The sequence below is a fragment of the Mandrillus leucophaeus genome, unplaced genomic scaffold (assembly GCF_000951045.1).
Source record: "Mandrillus leucophaeus isolate KB7577 unplaced genomic scaffold, Mleu.le_1.0 Scaffold167, whole genome shotgun sequence".
NCBI classification, from domain to species: Eukaryota; Metazoa; Chordata; class Mammalia; order Primates; family Cercopithecidae; genus Mandrillus; species Mandrillus leucophaeus.
The window spans coordinates 4,734,568-4,753,934 of record NW_012101665.1 but is presented as its reverse complement, the minus strand read 5'-3'; the positions used below and the strand labels follow the sequence as shown (position 1 = coordinate 4,753,934).

At 40.1% G+C, this 19,367-nt stretch overlaps 1 protein-coding gene across 1 annotated transcript in view; it reads left to right on the top strand.

Annotated features, from left to right (window-relative positions):
- Nucleotides 1-18,700: 18,700 nt before the first annotated feature.
- TRAM1 (translocation associated membrane protein 1) overlaps nucleotides 18,701-19,367 on the top strand; it is a 33,592-nt gene continuing 32,925 nt past the window's right edge. The window contains exon 1 of the mRNA XM_011976504.1: nucleotides 18,701-18,766. Coding sequence (XP_011831894.1) covers nucleotides 18,701-18,766 — 66 coding nt within the window. The remainder of the gene's footprint in view (nucleotides 18,767-19,367) is intronic.

Sequence of the window (19,367 nt, the reverse complement as noted above, 5' to 3'; positions counted from 1 at the left end):
TGTTCAACTCAACAATTGAACAAGCTCACTTGGACATAGGGTGGGGAACATCACACAGTGGGGCCTGTCAGAGGGTGGGGGCTGGGGGAGGGATAGCTTTAGGAGAAATACCTAATGTAAATGACAAGTTGATAGGTGCAGCAAACCAACATGGCACATGTATACCTATGTAACAAATCTGCATGTTGTGCACATGTACCCTAGAGCTTAAAAGTATAATAATAATAAAAAAAGAAATATTGGTTGTGAAAGTCTTGGTTCCACCTGCATTGTAAAACAAATTTGGAATTAAAGTGACTAGTGGGGGAGAGGACACATACAAGTGGACTTACTTGTGTATGCAGAAAAGATATCATAAATATTAAAAGACCAATAACATTGGTTCCCTCCCAGGAAGAGAACTTATAAGTGGCTAAGGGATGGAGGATAGGACCAGAAATTTTACAGTATACCCATTTATATCTTTTGGAATTGAATTATTTGAATGTATTGCCTATTTAAAGTATAAATAATAAAACATTTTAATGAAAATTAAAGGTATCAGGGGAACCAGCCCCCAATATATCAACGTGGGTTCTTTCTATTTTCCCTAAGTGTCGGCTGGTCTGAGAAATAAAGAGGAAGAGTACGAAGAGAGAAATTTTACAGCTGGGCCTCCGGGGGTGACATCACGTATTGGTAGGACCGTGATGACAACCCCGAGACACAAAACCAGCAAGTTTTTATTAGGAATTTTAAAAGGGGAGGGGGTGTATGAACAGGGAGTAGGTCACAAGAATCACATGCTTCAAAGGACAATAAAGATCACAAGGCAAGGCAAAATTAGAATTACTGATGAGGATCTATGTCCTGCTGGGCACACATTGTCTTGATAAACATCTTAACAGGAAACAGGGTTCAAGAGCAGACAACCAGTCTGACTAGAATTTACCAGGCTGGAATTTCCCAATCCTAGTAAGCCTGAGGGTACTGCAGGAGACCAGGGCATATTTCAGTCCTTATCTCAACCACATAAGACAGCCACTCCCAGAGTGGCCGTTCATAGACCTCCCCCCAGGAGGGCATTCCTTCCCCAGGGTTATTCCTCGCTGGGAAAGGAATTCAGCGATATTTCTCCTACTCGCACATTCATCTATAGGCTTTCTGCAAGAAGAAAAATATGGTTGAATACTGCCTGACCCCACAGGCATTCAGACCTTATGGTTATCTTCCCTTGTTCCCTGAAAATCGCTGTTATTCTTTTCTTTTTCAGGGTGCACTGATTTCATATTGTTCAAACACACATGTTTTACAATCAATTCATGCAATAGTGGTCCTGAGGTGATGTACATTCTTAGCTTACGAAGATAACAGGATTAAGAGATTAAAGTAATGCTGGGCATAAGAAATTGTAAGAGTACTAACAGGGGAAGTGATAAATGTCCATGAAATCTTCACAATTTATGTTCAGAGATTGCAGTAAAGACAGGCATAATAAATTATAAAAGTATTAGTTTTGGGAACTGATAAATATCCATGAAATCTTCACAATTTATGTTCTTCTGCCTCGGTTCCAGTTGGTCCCTCCGTTCGGGGTCCTTGACTTCCCACAACAAAAGGCCTGAGCTGTCTATGGGGAAGTAGATGACCACTGGGAACTAGTGAGAGCTAGTCTGCAGTGAGGAGTTTATGATAGAGGCCTGGGTTAGAGATAGAGATTGGGAAGTCATCAGCACTGAGGTTGCAATTGAAGCAATGAGTGAGTGTGTGGACAACCATGGGGTGGATACAGTAGTCCCCTGTTATCTGCAGTTTCACTTTCTGCAATTTCAGTTACCCACAGTCAGCTGGGTCTGAAAATACCCAGAACAATAAGATATTTTGAGAGAGAGAGACCACATTCACATAACGTTTATTACAGGATACTGTTTTAATTGTTCTACTGTATTGTTAATCTCTTACTGTGCCTAATTTATAAATTAAACTTTATCATAGGTATGTATGTATGTATAGGAAAAAACAGCAATGCATATATAAGGTTTGGTGCTATTTGGTATGCAGTTTCAGGTATCCACTAGGGATCTTGGAATGTATCCCCAACAGTTAAGGGAGGACTACCGTATACAGGAAAAGAAGCTGCCAAAGGTTAGAAAGATTGAATCAAGGACAGGACAATCACTGGGGGAGTAGTGTTTACCAGCCAAGAGAGTTTTCTGAAAAAGGAAGGTCAACAGTAGTAAATGAGGACTCTATTTTACGTGCTGCTTATGCTTATTTTGTCCATTATTGGATGATATAACAATAAATTATCAACAAAGTGCTTGTTACCGGTTTTATCCAGATAAATTACTCGTAATGCTAAATTTTAAGCAGTCTGAATCCCCAACAATCCACATTAAAAGCCATTAACATTATGTACAGTTTTTTAAAATATTAAGCATTATTCTTTGAAATAATACATATTATTATTGCTACTCCTTTCCCAGACCCAATAAAAAATAATAAGTATATAGAGGTACATATTAAAATAATAGTAAAAGAGGTTGGCATGGTAGCTCACACTTGTAATTCCAGCACTTTGGGAGGGTGAAGCAGGAGGATCACTTGAACTCAGACGTTCACAAGAAGCCTGGGCAACATAGTGAGACCTCCTCTCTACTAAAATTAAAAAAAAAAAAAAATTAGGTGGGCATGGTGGCACACCTGTAATCCCAGCTACTGCGGGGGCTAAGGTGGGAGGATCCCTTGAGCCTGGAAGGTTGAGGCTACAGTGAGCTGTGATCATGCCACTGCTCTCCTGCCTGGGCAACAGAGTGAAACTTTGTCTCAAAGGGGGGAAAAAAAGGAAAAGAAAAATGGCTCTATGAAAAAGCTTTGGAAAATAAAAACATATATAACCAAAATAAACAGAAGTTTGAAAAGCAAAGTTGAGAAAATTTTTAGAAATAGAACAACAAAAAACAAAAATGGAAAATAGAAAAGATAGAAGAATTTAGGAGGCAAGCTGGAAGTACAATATTAACGTAATGAGTCCCCCCAAAAAAAGAACTGAAAATAGGCAGAAATTATCAAAGAAGAAATATAAGAAAATTTCCCAGACCTGCAAGATGAGTCTAAATTGAAAGGGTCTACTTAATACCCAACAATAAAAAAGACAAAACAATCCAAACCAAGACATACTATTGTCAAATTTCAGAACATTAGAAATAAGGAGAAGCTCTTAAGAGATTGTAGGTTGTAGATGTGGTGGTAGGATTAGGAATTTGTAATCACTTAGAAGGGAACACAAATCAAAATGGCACTGACTTTTTCAGTGCTGAGTAGGTATTAGGACAGAAGGCCTTCAAATATCTGAGGGAAGGGTGGGTACAGTGGCTCACACCTGTAATCCCAGCACTTTGGGAGGCCAAGATGGGAGGATTGCTTGAAACCAGGAGTTTGAGACCAGCCTGGCCAACATAGCAGGACCACATCTCAAATAACTAATAAATTTTAAAAATCTGAGGGAGAAATTATTTGCATCCTAGAAATGCATAACCAACCAATAAATCATGTGTGAATGTAAGGACTCAAAAAGTGTATCTGCCATACAACTCTCTTTAGAGAACTACAGGATAATATACTCTAGAAAAATGGGAAAAAGGAAAGCACAAAATTGAAATAGTAAATCCACCACAGAAAAATGCCAAAAGGAAGTTATAAGACAAAGGTGTGCCCAAAGCCTTCTCCAGATTGGAGCAGGAGGAAGGAAGAGCTTCAGAGACAGAGATATCCAGGGGGAAAAAAACGAACCAATACATTATCTGATATATTTGAGCACTGGGTTTAAAAAAACTGCTGTTAGTCATACAACAGCTCTAGTTGAACAACTGAAATAATGAGTTCATAGAAAACTATGCAAGTAGAAAATATGAGACAACTGTTTATTCCAAAAAACTAAAGTAGTGCAAGGAAGGAAATAATCATGAAATATTTTCTGCCTCTGCATTTTTTCGTAGGAAATAGTGTAAACACTGACCAAAAAATGGTGATATAGGATAATAGGAGATAGGAAGTGGGAGGTTAAGAATACTAAATCATCATCTATGATAATAGAAAGTCAATAAAGCCTAAAACTGGCAAATCAAGAAGTAGTAGAAGTGTTTTATTGGTTAATACTAGAACAAAAATGTCTAAAAGAGTTTAGTCGTTGCCTTTGGGAAGTGTGGGAGTAGGAGGAGAGAGAATGGAGAAATGTTTTTCCTGCTGTTACTATTTAATATTTAAATTAGGTCTATTTATTAGTTTGGTATAAATTTAAATTTTTAATGTCAAATACTGACAGTATGCAATGGATGGGTTCCAACTTTTTAGTTCAGTGGAATAAGCATTTTTGTCCTAGAATTTTTATTCTGCAAAACCTATCAGGAATCGGAAACAATGAAAGGTACATGCTTATTTATTGCTCACTTAGGTTTAAAAATAGGAATTTTCAAATTCTTATTATTTCATAGATACTGTTCTGAAGCACAAAGTTTTCCCTAAAAATAAATCCTACACCTAGTATCTAGACTTAAGGACCTAGAGAATTAAGGTGAGTTGGAGTCAGACCTTTATGATCTTTGTTTACTGCAGTATGAAAACCATTTAAAGATAACTAGATCCAAAGTTACCTGAATCCAGCAGGGGGCTCTTTATATGTCTATGGTAGATCCCAACTTTGTTTTTTAGTCACAATATATTACAGTATTAAAAATCTATGACAGTTCAAGTTTCTCTCACTGAGAGTTGAATTGAATTTAGGATTCAATAACTAGTAACTAGATTCAATAACTAGTAAAGAGAAAAAGGTCCCTGCCTCTATCCCTTAGTCTTCAGCCAACACCACATTTTCTCTGTGTCTGGTCAAGTTACTACTAAATCTGTATGAATGCTAACATTTATATGGCAGATTCCCTTACTTATTTTTACTAGTGTTTTTAAGAAGTGTGGGATGACTATGACCACAAAGAAGCACTCCCCTTCAGAATATTTTTTCCTGATGTATTTGAAAATAATGACCAATCTTGAAAATTGTGTTGCTACAAATCAGATGTTTCCAAATATATTGGGCTGCAGCAATTCCGGACCGTATATATGATCTTATATTATGTATGGTTGTATTAACACAGTGATGTCTTTGGCTCTTTAATGTTTTGAGTGAAGTGCATCTCTACTAAAAGACTAGGAAATTCGTTTTCCCATGTTTCTATGCCATGAGTTTAAAAGGTTTTAATCCATTGAGTATGAATTTCTTCTTTTTAGTGTGAAATTAACATCTACTCTAGTGGCATATAAAGCAAACCATGCTTTTAATATTTTCCTGAGTGTTGAAGAAAAGTCTCACTAGAAGTGTTCTGGTTTTATACCACAGACATCTTTCCAGCTTATAGAAGTAGATTAACCCTGCTTCAGTTTTCAAAAATGGTGAAAATGTCTATTACAAATAGTACACCTTAACATTTGATATCTAAACCTAAAATGCTAAGGACTGTTGTTAACTATCCATTCTCTCAGTGTAAAAATGCGTTCCTGGACCATTTGTATCATCTGGTGACTTATTACAAATGCAAATTTCTGGACCCCAAAGGAGTATAGTTTTTTCAACTGACCCAGATGATTATTTTACTACAGCAACAGAATTGTAATTTAATATTATGTTGGTGGCTTTTATTTTGTCAAAAGTCAGTATAAAGACACAGACATAAAAGTCCAAGTGTGGCGGTACACACCTGCAATCCCAGACCTTTAGAAGGCAAAAGGCAGGAGGATGGCTTGAGGCCAGGAATTTGAGGCTAGCTTGGACAACATTGTGATACTGGTCTCTAAAAAAAATTAAAAATTAGCCAGGCACAATTAGCTGGGCATGGTGGTGCACCAGTAGTCCTAGCTACTTGGGAGGCTGAGGCAGGAGGATCACTTCAGCCCAGGAGTTTGTTACAGTGAACCATGATTAGAAACACTGAACTCCAGCCCAGGTGACACCAAGACCTTGTCTCTATTAAAAATTTTTTTAAAAAATAGATAAAATCTTACCTGTTTTTTTAAATTCCATTGAAGACATTGTCTGTTTTATTATTGAATGTTCTTCAATGTCAATGGAACAAAATCTTTTCTCATTTCAGAGCTAGAAAAAAAGTTTGTCTCTCCTGTGAACTTGTATGTTTCCTTTATTGGAGCAGTGCTTGTCAAATTTGATTAATTCTCAGAATTTCCTGGGGAATTTTTAAATTAAAACAACACAGCTTCTTAGCTGTAAGACCATTCACTGGACTCTCCTGGTGAGGGACGGCCCTTGCAATAATGATAGTTAGCCATGTTTCCAAAACTCTACATGGGATATTATCTAGTTAATTCGCCATGATCAGTTTTTGCCTTGGCTTCCTGGAAGCTAGTCTTAGAGCAATTATTCTTGGAATTCAGTTATTTAATGTAATTATTCTCCATTTCTTTCCCTATTATATTACTTGGCTCATTTAGTATATTTTTAATGCATTTCAACATGGGAGGAAATAACCTAATAGTACTGTCTTTTAGACTAGCACATTCCTTGCAATAGCATTTAAGCCTAAAATAAATCAGTTACTAGGATTATAGAGTGAAAGAATATTATGGACTTTTTAAAATTTCCTCATTCAGTTTTATGGAGACTGTGGGAAACTTATCATTTGAAAAGGACTCTGAAATTTGCTATTAAAATGACGTATACATAATTAAATTCCTGATCCCCCTTAAGCCTCTTTCGTATGGACACCTCCAAGAATAAATACATTGTTCTTTTCTTTTCATTCACCACCTCAACAAGCTAATCCATTTTGGTGTTGTTAACATTACCACCATGCTGAATAATTTCCAAATGTGTGATTAGCTTGAATAACTCACCAAAGCCCCAGGCCTGAATCTTTTGCTGTCTGTAAGGATCCTTTATTTGGCTGTCTCCCAAAGACCAGACATGCATGTGTTGAAGAAACCCAATGCATCTAAAACCAAACTTTTCAGCTTACTGCACAATTTCCTGATTACCTCCCTTTCCCTACACACCATGTGGGTAAATGGCATTACCATTCTCCCGTGTCCCAAGCTGAATTAGTCCTTTGTCACCCTTGTTTCTTTTTAGCCCCACTCCACTTAACTGGGAAATATTTATGCTATAGTTTGAGGATGTAGTTTGAAGGCAGATTGAGAACCAAAGAAAATGCTGATTGGTATAAGTGTACTCAGAAGGAGGAATAAATGGCATAAGAAATAAAAGTGGCTTGCTTCACAGGGAGGAAATCTATCATTTGTCTTAAACAGACTCAAGGATTTATTCCTTTCTCTTCTTTCCCTAGCCTAGTGCTCATTTCCTAATTAAAATCAACTACTATTAGTTGATTTCCCTGTATGCAGCCTATTCCTATTTCCACTTATCATGGTGGTAGTATTAACAGTTTAGTAATATTCATTTAATCAATCTTCATCTGTAGAAAAGGAATAGTAATAGGATCTGACTCAATGAATTGTCACTATTAAATGAGTAGTTTGTAGTGTTTAGCATAGCACTTGGCATCCAATAAATATTAATTTTATTTTGATGTTATTAACAGTACATTCACATATTCCCTTATGATTATTTCACTTTGACTTATACCAACTAATTGCCACAAAGTACCATATTTAGTCTTTAGTATAATCTTACCATAATTTTATAAGCTAAAATTCACATTCTTCATCCTGGGAGTTAAAACTTAGTTGTGAAACCTTAAGTTATTTTTCTGAGCCTCTATCTCCTCATTTGAAACAGGGATAACATTATGTTCTAGGTTTAGATAAAGTTAAAATTAGTAATGTATATCAGAAGTGCTTGGAGGACTGCAAAGAATTATATACATTGTAGTTGTTTTTATTTGTGCCATAGCTTTGTCTTGGAGCACATGGACTGATGCAAACAAGGAAGGAGCTCCAAAGAATCCTTGGCCATCACCCCAAGACCTGGGTTCTACTAGGCACTGAGCCACACACCACTCTTTGATGGCTACAAGATATCTATTCAGTTCCATCAGTCACGAAGTCCCTGAGGCATAAGTCCTTCTAATTTGGGGAAGGCATTTTACACAAAATGATGCTCTCAATGTTTAATTCTCATCAGGTGAAAATGATCTACTCCTGGCAGATGTCAGTGCATAACCTTATGAAGCATCCCCCGAAGCTGCTGCTGTCTCCAGAATGTGCCAGCCTCCAGGAACCAATTACCTGACACCATTTTCCTGTCTGTTCCTAAGAACTAGAACCCTCTTGAAAACACAACAAATTCAAACTGAAGTCCTTCCTCTATCTGTGATTGCTGAAATTATTTTAGCAATCACCCTACTAGATATCCCCACAGTCCTTGGCCAGTGCCTCAAACACAAGTCACTCCATCCATTCTTCTCATTCACTCACATTCACATTACTGCTGGATTTTTCTTCCCTGATCCAACCACCTCCCACTGTTCCTCTACCTCCAGATCCTTTCTACCATGTTCTCTAGGACACCAGTGGTGGTTTGTGTTCTTACTTGTCTAGTACTTGCTCCTCCACACCTTCTGGTACTAAACTCACCCTACTCACAGGGAAAAGCATGTGGCCAAAATGGGCCACAATTGTTGACCCAGAAATGATCATTCAACCTAAACTAGCTTACTTTAGGTCTTTCCTTGGAATTGTTCTGATAGAACCAGCAAGTGACCATGTTCTCTGCCATGTAAATAAAGTCTGGAAAAAGTGAAGCCAAGCTGAAACAGAAGACAGAAGAAAAATAAAGAGAGAGCGAGAAAGGTAGAGAAAGAATCTAATGAAGTCAAGTGCCTGGTTCTAGTTCCTAAGATCCACAATGCACCCTGGCTCCTGAAGCTTTTCTTTTGACTCTCTTAACTTTTGGTTCACTATATTCCCATTTCAGTCACTTGCAACTAAAAGAGTTATAACTAATATAATTAATTCCATTATATATAAACTATCTACAACTTCTGCCACTGCACCAAACATTCCCTCTGACCGGTTGTTTTAACTATATACCAAGCTCTCCCCTCAAAACACCAATCCCCTTCAACCCTCTTGAATGAATATCTTTCCTCTGTCAAACATTATATGTCTTCAGGTGGGGCTAATAGCCTTCTCCCTCCACAAACCATTCAGTGCTCCCTATGCCTAAAAAATCCCTGTTCCTGCTGACATATTTCCTTCTGCCTTTATTATTAATTCATTCTGTTAAAATAAGTAATTGGCCGGGCACACTGGCTCACACCTGTGATCCTAGCACTTTGGAAGACTGAGGCAGGTGGACCACCTGAGGTCAGGCGTTCAAGACCAGCCTGACCAACATGGCAAAACTCCATCTCTACTAAAAATATGAAAATTAGCCAGGCATGGTGGTGGGTGCCTGTAATCCCAACCACTTGGGAGACTGAGGCAGGGGAATCACTTGAACCCGGGAGGCAGAGGTTGCAGTGAGCCAAGATCATACCATTGCACTCCAGCCTGGGCGACAGAGTGAGAATCTGTCTCAAAAATAAATAAAATTTTTTAAAAATATGTAATTGGGCATCAATAAGGCCAATGAGCACCTTAGGCTCCTACACAAATGAACTAAAACCCAATTCTATATAAACAGTAAAAGGACACTTAAGCTTAATCAGTCACAAACCACCAACTTACCTCTAAGGACTTCCATCAGATTGTACCCAAATAATGGAAATGTTTAGCTGGACCCAATCAAGTAATTCCTTTTCTTTTTTTTTTTTTTTTTTTATTTTTTTTTAGACAGAGTCTCACTCTGTCGCCCAGCTGGAATGCTGTGGCACAATCTTGGCTCACTGCAACCTCTGCCTCCCAGGTTCAGGTGATTCTCCTGCCTCAGCCTCCCGTGTAGCTGGGATTACAGGTGTGCTCCATCACACCCAGCTAGTTTATGTATTTTTAACACAGATGGGGTTTCACCATGTTGGCCAGACTGGTCTCGAACTCCTGACCTCAGGTGATTTGCCTGCCTCAGCCTCCCAAAGTGCTGAGATTACAGGTGTGAACCATTGTGCCTGGTCAAGTAATTTCTTTACCTGTTCCACCTATAAAAGCCTGCTGCTCACACAGCTGAAACACAATTCTGTGAACCTCTTCTGGTTTTGAGTGCTGCCTACTTCATGAATCCTTTAATGTTCAAGTAAACTCTGTTAAATGTATTTTGCCTGTGGTTTTTAACAATTCAAAACAGAAACTTGGCTCACAGTTCTCCTTGCAGTGCCCTTCCTGAGTTCACCATCCACATGGAAGAACATCCACTGTCATTCTGTGACTGCGCCGTCTCTACTAGCCTTTCCTCCTCCCTCCATCCTTTCGGTGTAAAAAGAAGTGTCCCTTCCTATGTAAAGTTATAGTGGATTCCAAACTTTAGAGACCTCTGTCCATCATTTTGCCCACCTCTTCCCCCGTCTTCAGCCTGTTCATCTCTCCCCTCCTTACCATCTGTTAATAAACATGCTCAACTGTGATATCACTCAAAACACAAAAACAAAACCTACCTTGACTCCCATTCTTCTTTATTTACACACCCTGCTCTCTTCTCCCCTTCAAAGTTAAACTTCTTGAAAATATTCTACTTCCTGTTTCCATTTTTCACTTTGCATTCACCACTTACTGAAACTGAGCTCTCTTTTATCAGGGAAATATTACTCAGGCCCTGATGTGCTTGGTTAAATCGGGTGAGAAAGTCCACCTTGTGCTTGGGCTCCTTAAGCTTCTATAGGTCACAGGATTACATTCTCCCCCTAGAGAGACACCTAGGTAGTGGTCAGGATGGGTCACAGAATCTTCATAGCCGTTATCAAACAGCTCTCTCCCAGTTGCCAGATCTACCTCTAAATGTGACATGCCATCTCCTGCCAGTCTTACGTACTAGTAGCAACACTGTATTATAAATTTGTTTTCTCGTTTCCATAGCAGCAAATTTATACTCAAGGAAATCATATAATTTCCAAATATTAATGAAGTGGTTTTGCTTCCTCATGAAAATACAATTTCCTCCTCACTAGATGAGTACAATTTTATGTTTTTAAACTCATGATATAACATTAGCATGATATAACAATAGCATGATATAGCAATAACATGTAAACAGAAAAATGATCTGTTGGGGTCTTTTTCATGGGCTTTGCATTTCTACATAGGCAGCAACCAGTCTCTTGAACAGATCAGGAATGAGATAAGATTGAGAATCACTGCTTTCTGAAAAGTCAGAGTCTTTCTGGCAAGTACATACCCTGCAGGACTGTTTACATGAAACAAGAAAGGGGTTTTTTGCTGCACAGTGGTGCACATTTGTAGTTCCAGCTATTTAAGAGGTTCTCTTGAACCCAAGGGTTTAAGTCCAGCCTAGACAACATAGCAAGGCCCTGTCTCAAAAAAACATTAAAAAGAATGGGTTTGGCAGGCACACAAACACCTGCACCTATGACCTTGGGCAAATTACTTAACATCTCTAAGCCTCAGCTTCTCTATCTTTAAATAAAGATAACACCTATTTTATAAGATTTATGTGAAAACCAAATGATATATGTAAAAGCAAAATGCCTGGAATCTAATAAGCATGTAACAAACATTTGTTTCTTACTTTTCATCAATTTGTCCCCAAGGAGAGGTTGAAATCAAACAGTCTCATTTTAGTTCTAACTTATTTCTATTAGGTAATTTCTTGTACCTACTTTCACATCATCTCAGAACAGGTTTTTCATTCTTATACATGTCTTGTAAGGACAACTAAACACAACCTCATTGAGGGCAAAGATCATATTTCTGTTCTTTTATATTTCTCATAATTACAGCAACCTTGTACCACAAATTTTCCTGGATAGACCTAATCCCAAATAAACTGCCTTCTGTCCTATAATCATTGAAAGAATCCTGAGAATTTCAGGATTCAGGCTATGTTTGCCAAAGTCTCACTTACTTAGAATGTGGCCTCCAGAGCTGAACACACATAAGTAATCAATCTGCTTGAAGGGTCCCTGGTGGGGTGGTTCACCTGTAATCCCAGCACTTTGGGATGCTGAGGCAAGAGGATTGCCTGAGGCCAGGATTTTCAGACCAGCCTGGCCCTCATCTCTAAAAGAAAACAAAACAAAAAGTCTGCTTCAGGGGGGCCTCCAGAGCCCATGTGTCTTGGTGGGACTACTTTCCCCACCACCATGATCCACCCTTGGAGAAGGTAATGGCAGCTGCCTTTCACTATAAACTTAAAAGGCCTATCCTAAAAAAGAAGCGAAAATTATTATTAAACCTTCACTTTCCCCTAAAAGACCTCAGGATCATTCGCTTCAAAACTCTTTCCACCTTAGTGACCTCCAGAGTCAAACCTCCATTGTTATCCATCATCACCACAATCTCCTCCCCACAAGGCTCTGTTCATCCCTTTATTTTGCTTAAGCCAAAAGCCCCTTCCCAGTCCCCAAACTCTTACACTGTATCCCCCAAAGCTCCAGGTGTGCCATCTACCAAATCCCCAACACCCTCTGCCTCTTTCTGAATGTTTTCTTCACCTTCTCGCTCAGAAACCTGGAGGCAGCTCTAACTGAAAACTGAAACCTGCTTCCCTAGCCTTCTCAAGAGGCGGCTGTTTCTTCCCTCCCACGCACCACATACCATAGAGCCTAGGGGTGGAGTGGGTGCCTTTCATAGTCCTCAATGCTGCTGACAGACAATTCTCCTCCCTTGCTCAAAAACCCCAGCTTTTCTGGAAGTCCATGCCCTGAAACTATACTACCCACTACCCTCCTGTGGCAATCATCTGCCAGTCTCTCAGGCTCTTCCTCATTTGCAGCAGATGTTAGTGCCCAGCTCCCTCACTGGCTCCCTTTCCACTCTTCTCCTTCAGTCATTCTTGGTGATTTAGCATCCATGTGAAGTGTGTGCTGAGCACCTTAGCCTTCTACTGCCTTGACTTCTCACTCTCAAAGCTCTCCTTCTCCATCCACCTCAGCTACCACTCCCACCTTTCTACCCTGTGCATCTCATTGCCAGTGACTGCACAACCTCTGAAATCATTTCCAGCATCCCACTCTCTCACCACTTCCTCCTCAGCCAGCTAGCCTCCACAACACTTCTTCAGCCCCATAGGTGCCTCCAATTCAGAGGCCCTAGCACTATTTCTCTGTCCTCTGTCTCTGTCAGAGAACTGGCAAGGAATAGATAGCCCATTCAAAAGAATTTAGCTGGAGAGAGTTTAATGAAGGGTTTATTCACAGAGGAGTAGCAGGTTGAATGAACCAACAAGGGATGGTGAAGTATTTGTAGAGTAAGAGCATGGGAAGCTATTACAACCAACAGCCTGAAGTGGCAGGGGAGAGAATGAGATCCCTGGAGCCCACCTAGAGCTGAAACAGTAACAGAAAAGCTACCTGACAGAGGCAGTGACCACAGGAGAACAAATATAGTCACTGTTGGAAACACAGTAAGGCAAGGAGGGATGATGGGAGTATAAAGAAATCCTCAAACCCACTGATTTTTGGCTAGTGTCTTCCACAGACTTCCAGTCCCATTCCAATGGGAAGTCAAGGGCAAGGGAGCCTCAGTATTGCAGTCTGCAGACATTTGCCTTTCACAGCAGAAAAGGGTGGACCCTCAGGGCAGAGGGTGACAGTATAACAAGCATGACCACCACCTCATGGCCCTCACTTCATCACCCCTGCCCTCACCCTTGCACATCCTCCACATCCTTTGTCATACTGGCCTGGCAAAGCCCAACTCTGCCTTCTCCATACCTGTATCCAAACAGGGAGATATGCCTAGAGGAAATTATGTGGCTCTGCTTACCAGTCTCACTTTAAATGTATGGCCCCAAATCTCAAGTGGGCCCTGCTGTCTGATTACATCCCTTTAATCCACTCACCCTCCACAGTTTTACTCCATTCTCTTTTCAAATGCCATCACACTATCTCCACTCCTGGTGATTTTGTTTCCTACTTTACTGAGAAAGTAGAAACAATCAGAAGCAGACAACTTCATCTTGCCCATTATCAGCCTACCCCTAAATTCTGCCCTCTCTCTGGTTGCTCTGGGCACCCTATCTTGTCACTGTGGTCAGCTGTGCACTAGATGCCATCAACTCTGAGCTGCTCAAGGACTTTGCTTCTGCAAGGAACTCCTGTAGAATAAATCTTTCATATAGTTCATTCTCACCTGTGTGCAAATACATCATAATGTAGCTCATCCAAAAAGAAAAGCAAAACCCTTCCCTAGACCTCTCTTCGCCACGTGCCAATTACTCTGCCTTCCCTTGCAGGGAAATCCCCTCAGATGAGTTGCTTATACTCATGCCTCCATCTTGCCATTTCCCATTCTCTCTTCAACCCACTCCAGTCAGCCATTTGTTTCACCATTTCTACAGAAAACACTCTCTTCAAGGTCACTAGTGACTCCATAAGAGTTAGGGTCCTAGCAGAAGCAAATGGCCACGTTTAAATTGGGTGATCTGGGGAAATTTGTATAAAGGCACTCCCTTCAAGGGTGTGGGTATGTGGGCACGGGTAAGAAAATGATGAATGATAGTGCAGTACCCCAACGTTATAAACAATAGGGTCCCTGAAGGAGCAAGAAGGATAATTACCAAAGCTCAAGAGAGATTTGTGGAGACAGGGTCTCCTGACAGAAGCAAAGACCTTCTGCGGAAGATGGCAAGAGTGCAGGGTAGGAGCCCACAGTGCATGACAGCACTGTCTCAGTCCAAGGACTCATCATCTCCATCCAATGTGGAAATCCTCAATGGGTAGTCTCTGTGCTGGAGCTCCACACACAAGGCTGGCCAAAACTTTCTCAGCGGCACTTCAGTCTGAGGCTCTTCCTGCCTGATCCTTCTTCCTTCCTTTCATAGGGATCAGATCTACATTACAGTCTGAAGGCTTTCCCTGTTGACTCTCCTCCCCTTTAATTTTCACAAACGTTATTGCCAATAAGTCTCTTATGCTTCTAACTCTGTCTTGGCATCTATTTCCTGGACAACCCAAACTAACATAACCAAACAACCTCCATCTTACCAAACCCAGTGATTGCTGGGCACAGTGGCTCACGCCTGTAATGCTAGATGTCCCAGCACTTTGGGAGGCTGAGGCAGGTGGATCACGAGGTCAGAAGTTCGAGACCAGTCTGACCAACATGGTGACACCCCGTCTCTACTAAAAATACAAAAATTAGCCAGGCCTGGTGGCGCCTGCCTGTAATCCCAGCCACTCAGGAGGCTGAGGCAGGAGAATCACTTGAACCTGGGAGGTGGAGGTTGCAGTGAGCTGAGATCATGCCACTGCACTCCAGCCTGGGCGACAGAGCAAGACTCCATCTCAAAAATAAATAAACAAACGAACAAAAAAACCCAATGGTCATCTCAAGTCCTATGGCTGGCCAGAGTATGATATGTTTAAGCAGTTGGAAGAAGACCAATGTGATCTTCTCACAAAGGAGTGAAAAATCACTATATTTTAAGGTTTGAAAGGACCAATTTCAGTTTAAAAACTGACGTTAGTAGAGCAATTCATTTCCAAATGACCTAGAACACTTCTATTGCACCTTGCACTGTCTCTTTGTAAATATCCACCACATTGGTCATTGTTTATTGTCTGTCTTCTATTCAGGCATGAGTTTCAAGAACAAAGACTAAGTCTGTCTTGTTAATAATTATATCCTACAACTCAGGACTTGCTTGGTGCATTGCAAGTCTTCTTAAAATATATTTAAAATGAGTAACTTTGTAGAGTCATGTATCATTTTTATATTTATTTCTTGGTTAAACTATCTTAAGGTTTTATTCTCATTTATGTGTGATATTTTTTCTTTTCATTCCCTCAATAAATATTGACCACTAAATATTTGACAGTATAGCACTAGGTAGTAGGAGCTGGAAAAATGAAACGACTCCCAGTTCCTGAGGAGCACCAGTCTAGTGGGAAGACAGACTTGCAAACAATAGAAGATAGTATGATTACTGCTAAAATGAAATTCTGTACAAAATACAAGTGAGTCCTCATAGACCCAAGTGTAAGAGCTAAAACTATAAAACTCTTAGAAGAAAACACAGGAGTAAATCTTTGGAATCTTGGGTTAGGCACTGATTTCTTATATAGGACAACAATAGCAAGTGATTAAAGAGAAAACAAATAAGTTGGACTTGACTGAATTAACAACTTTTGTGCTTCAAAGAAAACCATCAAGAAAGTAAAAAGACAGACTGAAAAAAATATTTTCAAATCATATATCTGCTAAGATCTAGAATCTATTTTTATTTTTTAAAATACAGAACAACAGGGACATATAGAATAGATATTTTTAAACCCTTACAACTCAATAAACTTTAAAAAATTAATCCAACTTAGAAATGGTAAAGGATTTGAACAGATATTTCTTCAAAAAAAGATATACAATGGCTCCCGAGCACCTGACAAGGCTCGTAGTCAACATCATTAGTGCTCAGGGAAATGCAAAGCAAAATCACAATGAGATACTACTTCACACCCACTAGGATAGATAAGATTAAAAGACAGAAAATAACAAGTATTGGCAAGGATGGGAAGAAGTTGGAATCCCTACACGTTGCTAATAGGGTGGGAAATGGTGCATTCACTATGGAAATCAGTGTGAGAGTTCCTCAAAAGGTCAAACATAAAGTTGCCTTATGATCAGCAATTCCACTGCTAGGTATATACCCAAAGGAATTGAGTTCAGACAAAAACTTGTACACAAATGTTCAACTGATGAGTAAGATATGCTATATTCATACGATGGAATATTATTTGGCCATAAAAAGGAATGAAGCACTGATACATGTTACAACATGGATGAACCTTGGAAACATTATCTTCAGTGAAAGAAGTCAGTCACAAAAGACCATGATTCCATTTACATGTAATGTCCAAGTTGGCCGTGGTGGCTCACACCTGTAATCCCAGTACTTCGGGAGGTGGGAGAATTTCTTGAGGCCAGGAGTCCAAGGTTGTAGTGAGCTATGATCACAACACTGTACACCAGCCTAGGCAACAGAGCAAGACCCCATCTCGAAAAAAGAAAGCAAAGAAACAAAGAAAGAACAAAAAGAAATGCCCACAATAAGCAAATATAGAGAGGTAGAAAATAGATCAGTTGTTGCCAAGGGCTGCCAAGACTATGAAGGGAAATGGAGAGTTACTGGTAATGTGTACAAGGTTTCTTTTAGAGGTTATAAGAATGTTCTAAAGTTATATTATGGTGATTGTTGCACAACTTTGTAAATACACTAAAAACCACAGAATTGAATATCTCAAATAGCTGAACTATATGACATAAATTGTACTGCAATAAAACTATTTCAAAAATGCAATTGAATCATAAAAGATAAATTGCTTAGGTCACAGAATTCAGTGAAGGTTTTGAAGAGGTTATATGTAAATGAGACATGAAGGAACAGCAGGAGCCTGCTGTGTCTATGAGAGGAGAGGAGAAAACATTCCAGAGACAGCAGCACACGCAAAGGCAGGGGAGGGCATGGGAAGAGAGCATGCCATGGCATGTACAGTCGTCCCTCAGTCTTCACAGCGGATTGGTTCCAGGACCCACGCAGATACCAAAATCCACCCATGCTCAGATGCCTTATGTAAGATGATGTAATATTCTGATGAGAAATATCCTAAATCCTCCCATAGACCTCCAATCATTTCTAGATTACTTATAATATCGAACACAACATAACTGCTACATAAATAGTTGGCTGTACTATATTGTTTGGGGAATAATCATGGAGTGGAAGTCTGTAGATGTTCAGTACAAATACAGTTTTTTTCTTGAATATTTTTTACTCCAGGTTGGTTGAATCCACAGTGTATGCGGCACCCACAGATACGGAGAGGCAACCGTATAGTGTGTGTAGTCAATAATGCTGGTACAGAGATTATGGCCTGCAGATGCAGGGCTCCAGTCTGTCGGGGTAGGCAAGGACCAAATCAGAAAGGGCTACTTCATCATGCTAGTTTTCCATGAAGGAAAAGGAAAAACTTTTTGAAAACTGAAAAACTTTCTGTCAGTTAGAAGCATCATTCTAGCATAAACGTTGAAAGGTGATCTGAAGGGAAATGAAACTAGTGATTGCCCAGAAGGAGGAAAATAATAATCACTGACTAAATTTATAAAGCCCTAACTCCCAGCTAAGCAGTTTCCTTTAATCATCTCATTTAATTGCTAAAATGAGCACTATAGTTATCCCCACTTTACAGATGATATCCACAGGGCTTGCTCCCTCACCTCCTGCAGGTCTTCAGGCAAGTGTAAGTGCCTCACACTTTCCTATTCCCCTTGCTTTATTTTTCTCCTGGATGCTCAACTCAATTTAACATCTGTTTCACTTTTGAAATCTTGTTTAAAGATTCTCTCCCCCATAAGAATAAATTAATTTGTATTTCAGTTCTATATCCCCAGTGCCCAGGGCACAGTCAACCCTCAGTAAGTACATAAATGAATACGTTTTTAAAAATGAGGAAATGGGGTCCCATAGAGATTAAGTAACTTGTCCTTGATCATACAAGTAATAAGTGGCAGAATTCTGATTTAACAAGCCACATTCTTAAACCACTAAGTGGTTACATCAGAGTTGTAATATTGTAGGCAAGAGGCAAGTCCCCTCGGACTGTGGTAGTGGAGAAGCGGGGTGATAGGTCTGCCCCGGGTTGGTGATGACCGGATGCGGAAGGGCCCTGAAAGGGCCCTTCAATCTAGCATGACTTTGGTTTCTACATTTGGCTCATGGGTAAACAGGAGAGCAATTCTTCAGGAAAAAGAATACAAAGGACTCCTGGTTTGGGCAAAACGATAAGAGGAGGACGTGCCTTTTCCACGATCCTTTTCAACTTTTTGATTACTAAAACATGTTGTTAATTTAAATATACGTGAAGCCAGTAAACCCAAACTGATCCCTTCGTCTTCAGTCTGAGGCCAGTGGGGGATGGCGGTAGGGATGGGGACGGTGACGGGGACAGGGATGGGGGTGGGGATGGACAGGCAGACCAGAATAGGGTCGGCTTTTTTTTTTAAGTTAGTCCAAACTTACAAAGGGTAGAAATAAGTCCCCGGGAGTGCTTAACTCTAAGGTTAATTTTTTAAGGCAGATGCTAAAACTGGAGAATACACCGTACCCCTGGGGAGTCAGGTAGTTATTTGTAGTTTTATATTATCCTGACGGTGGCAGTCACTTGTAGAAGTGGCAGTGTGCAACAGGCCACTGACACCCAATCCCTGGGTGGCCAGGAGGGCGGGAGAGCACCTGGTCGCGGTCTCAGGCTGCTGAGCAGGCGGAGGAAGCTCGCGCCTCAAACGGCTCCCACACCCGGGCCCGGTGCGTAGCAGGGGCG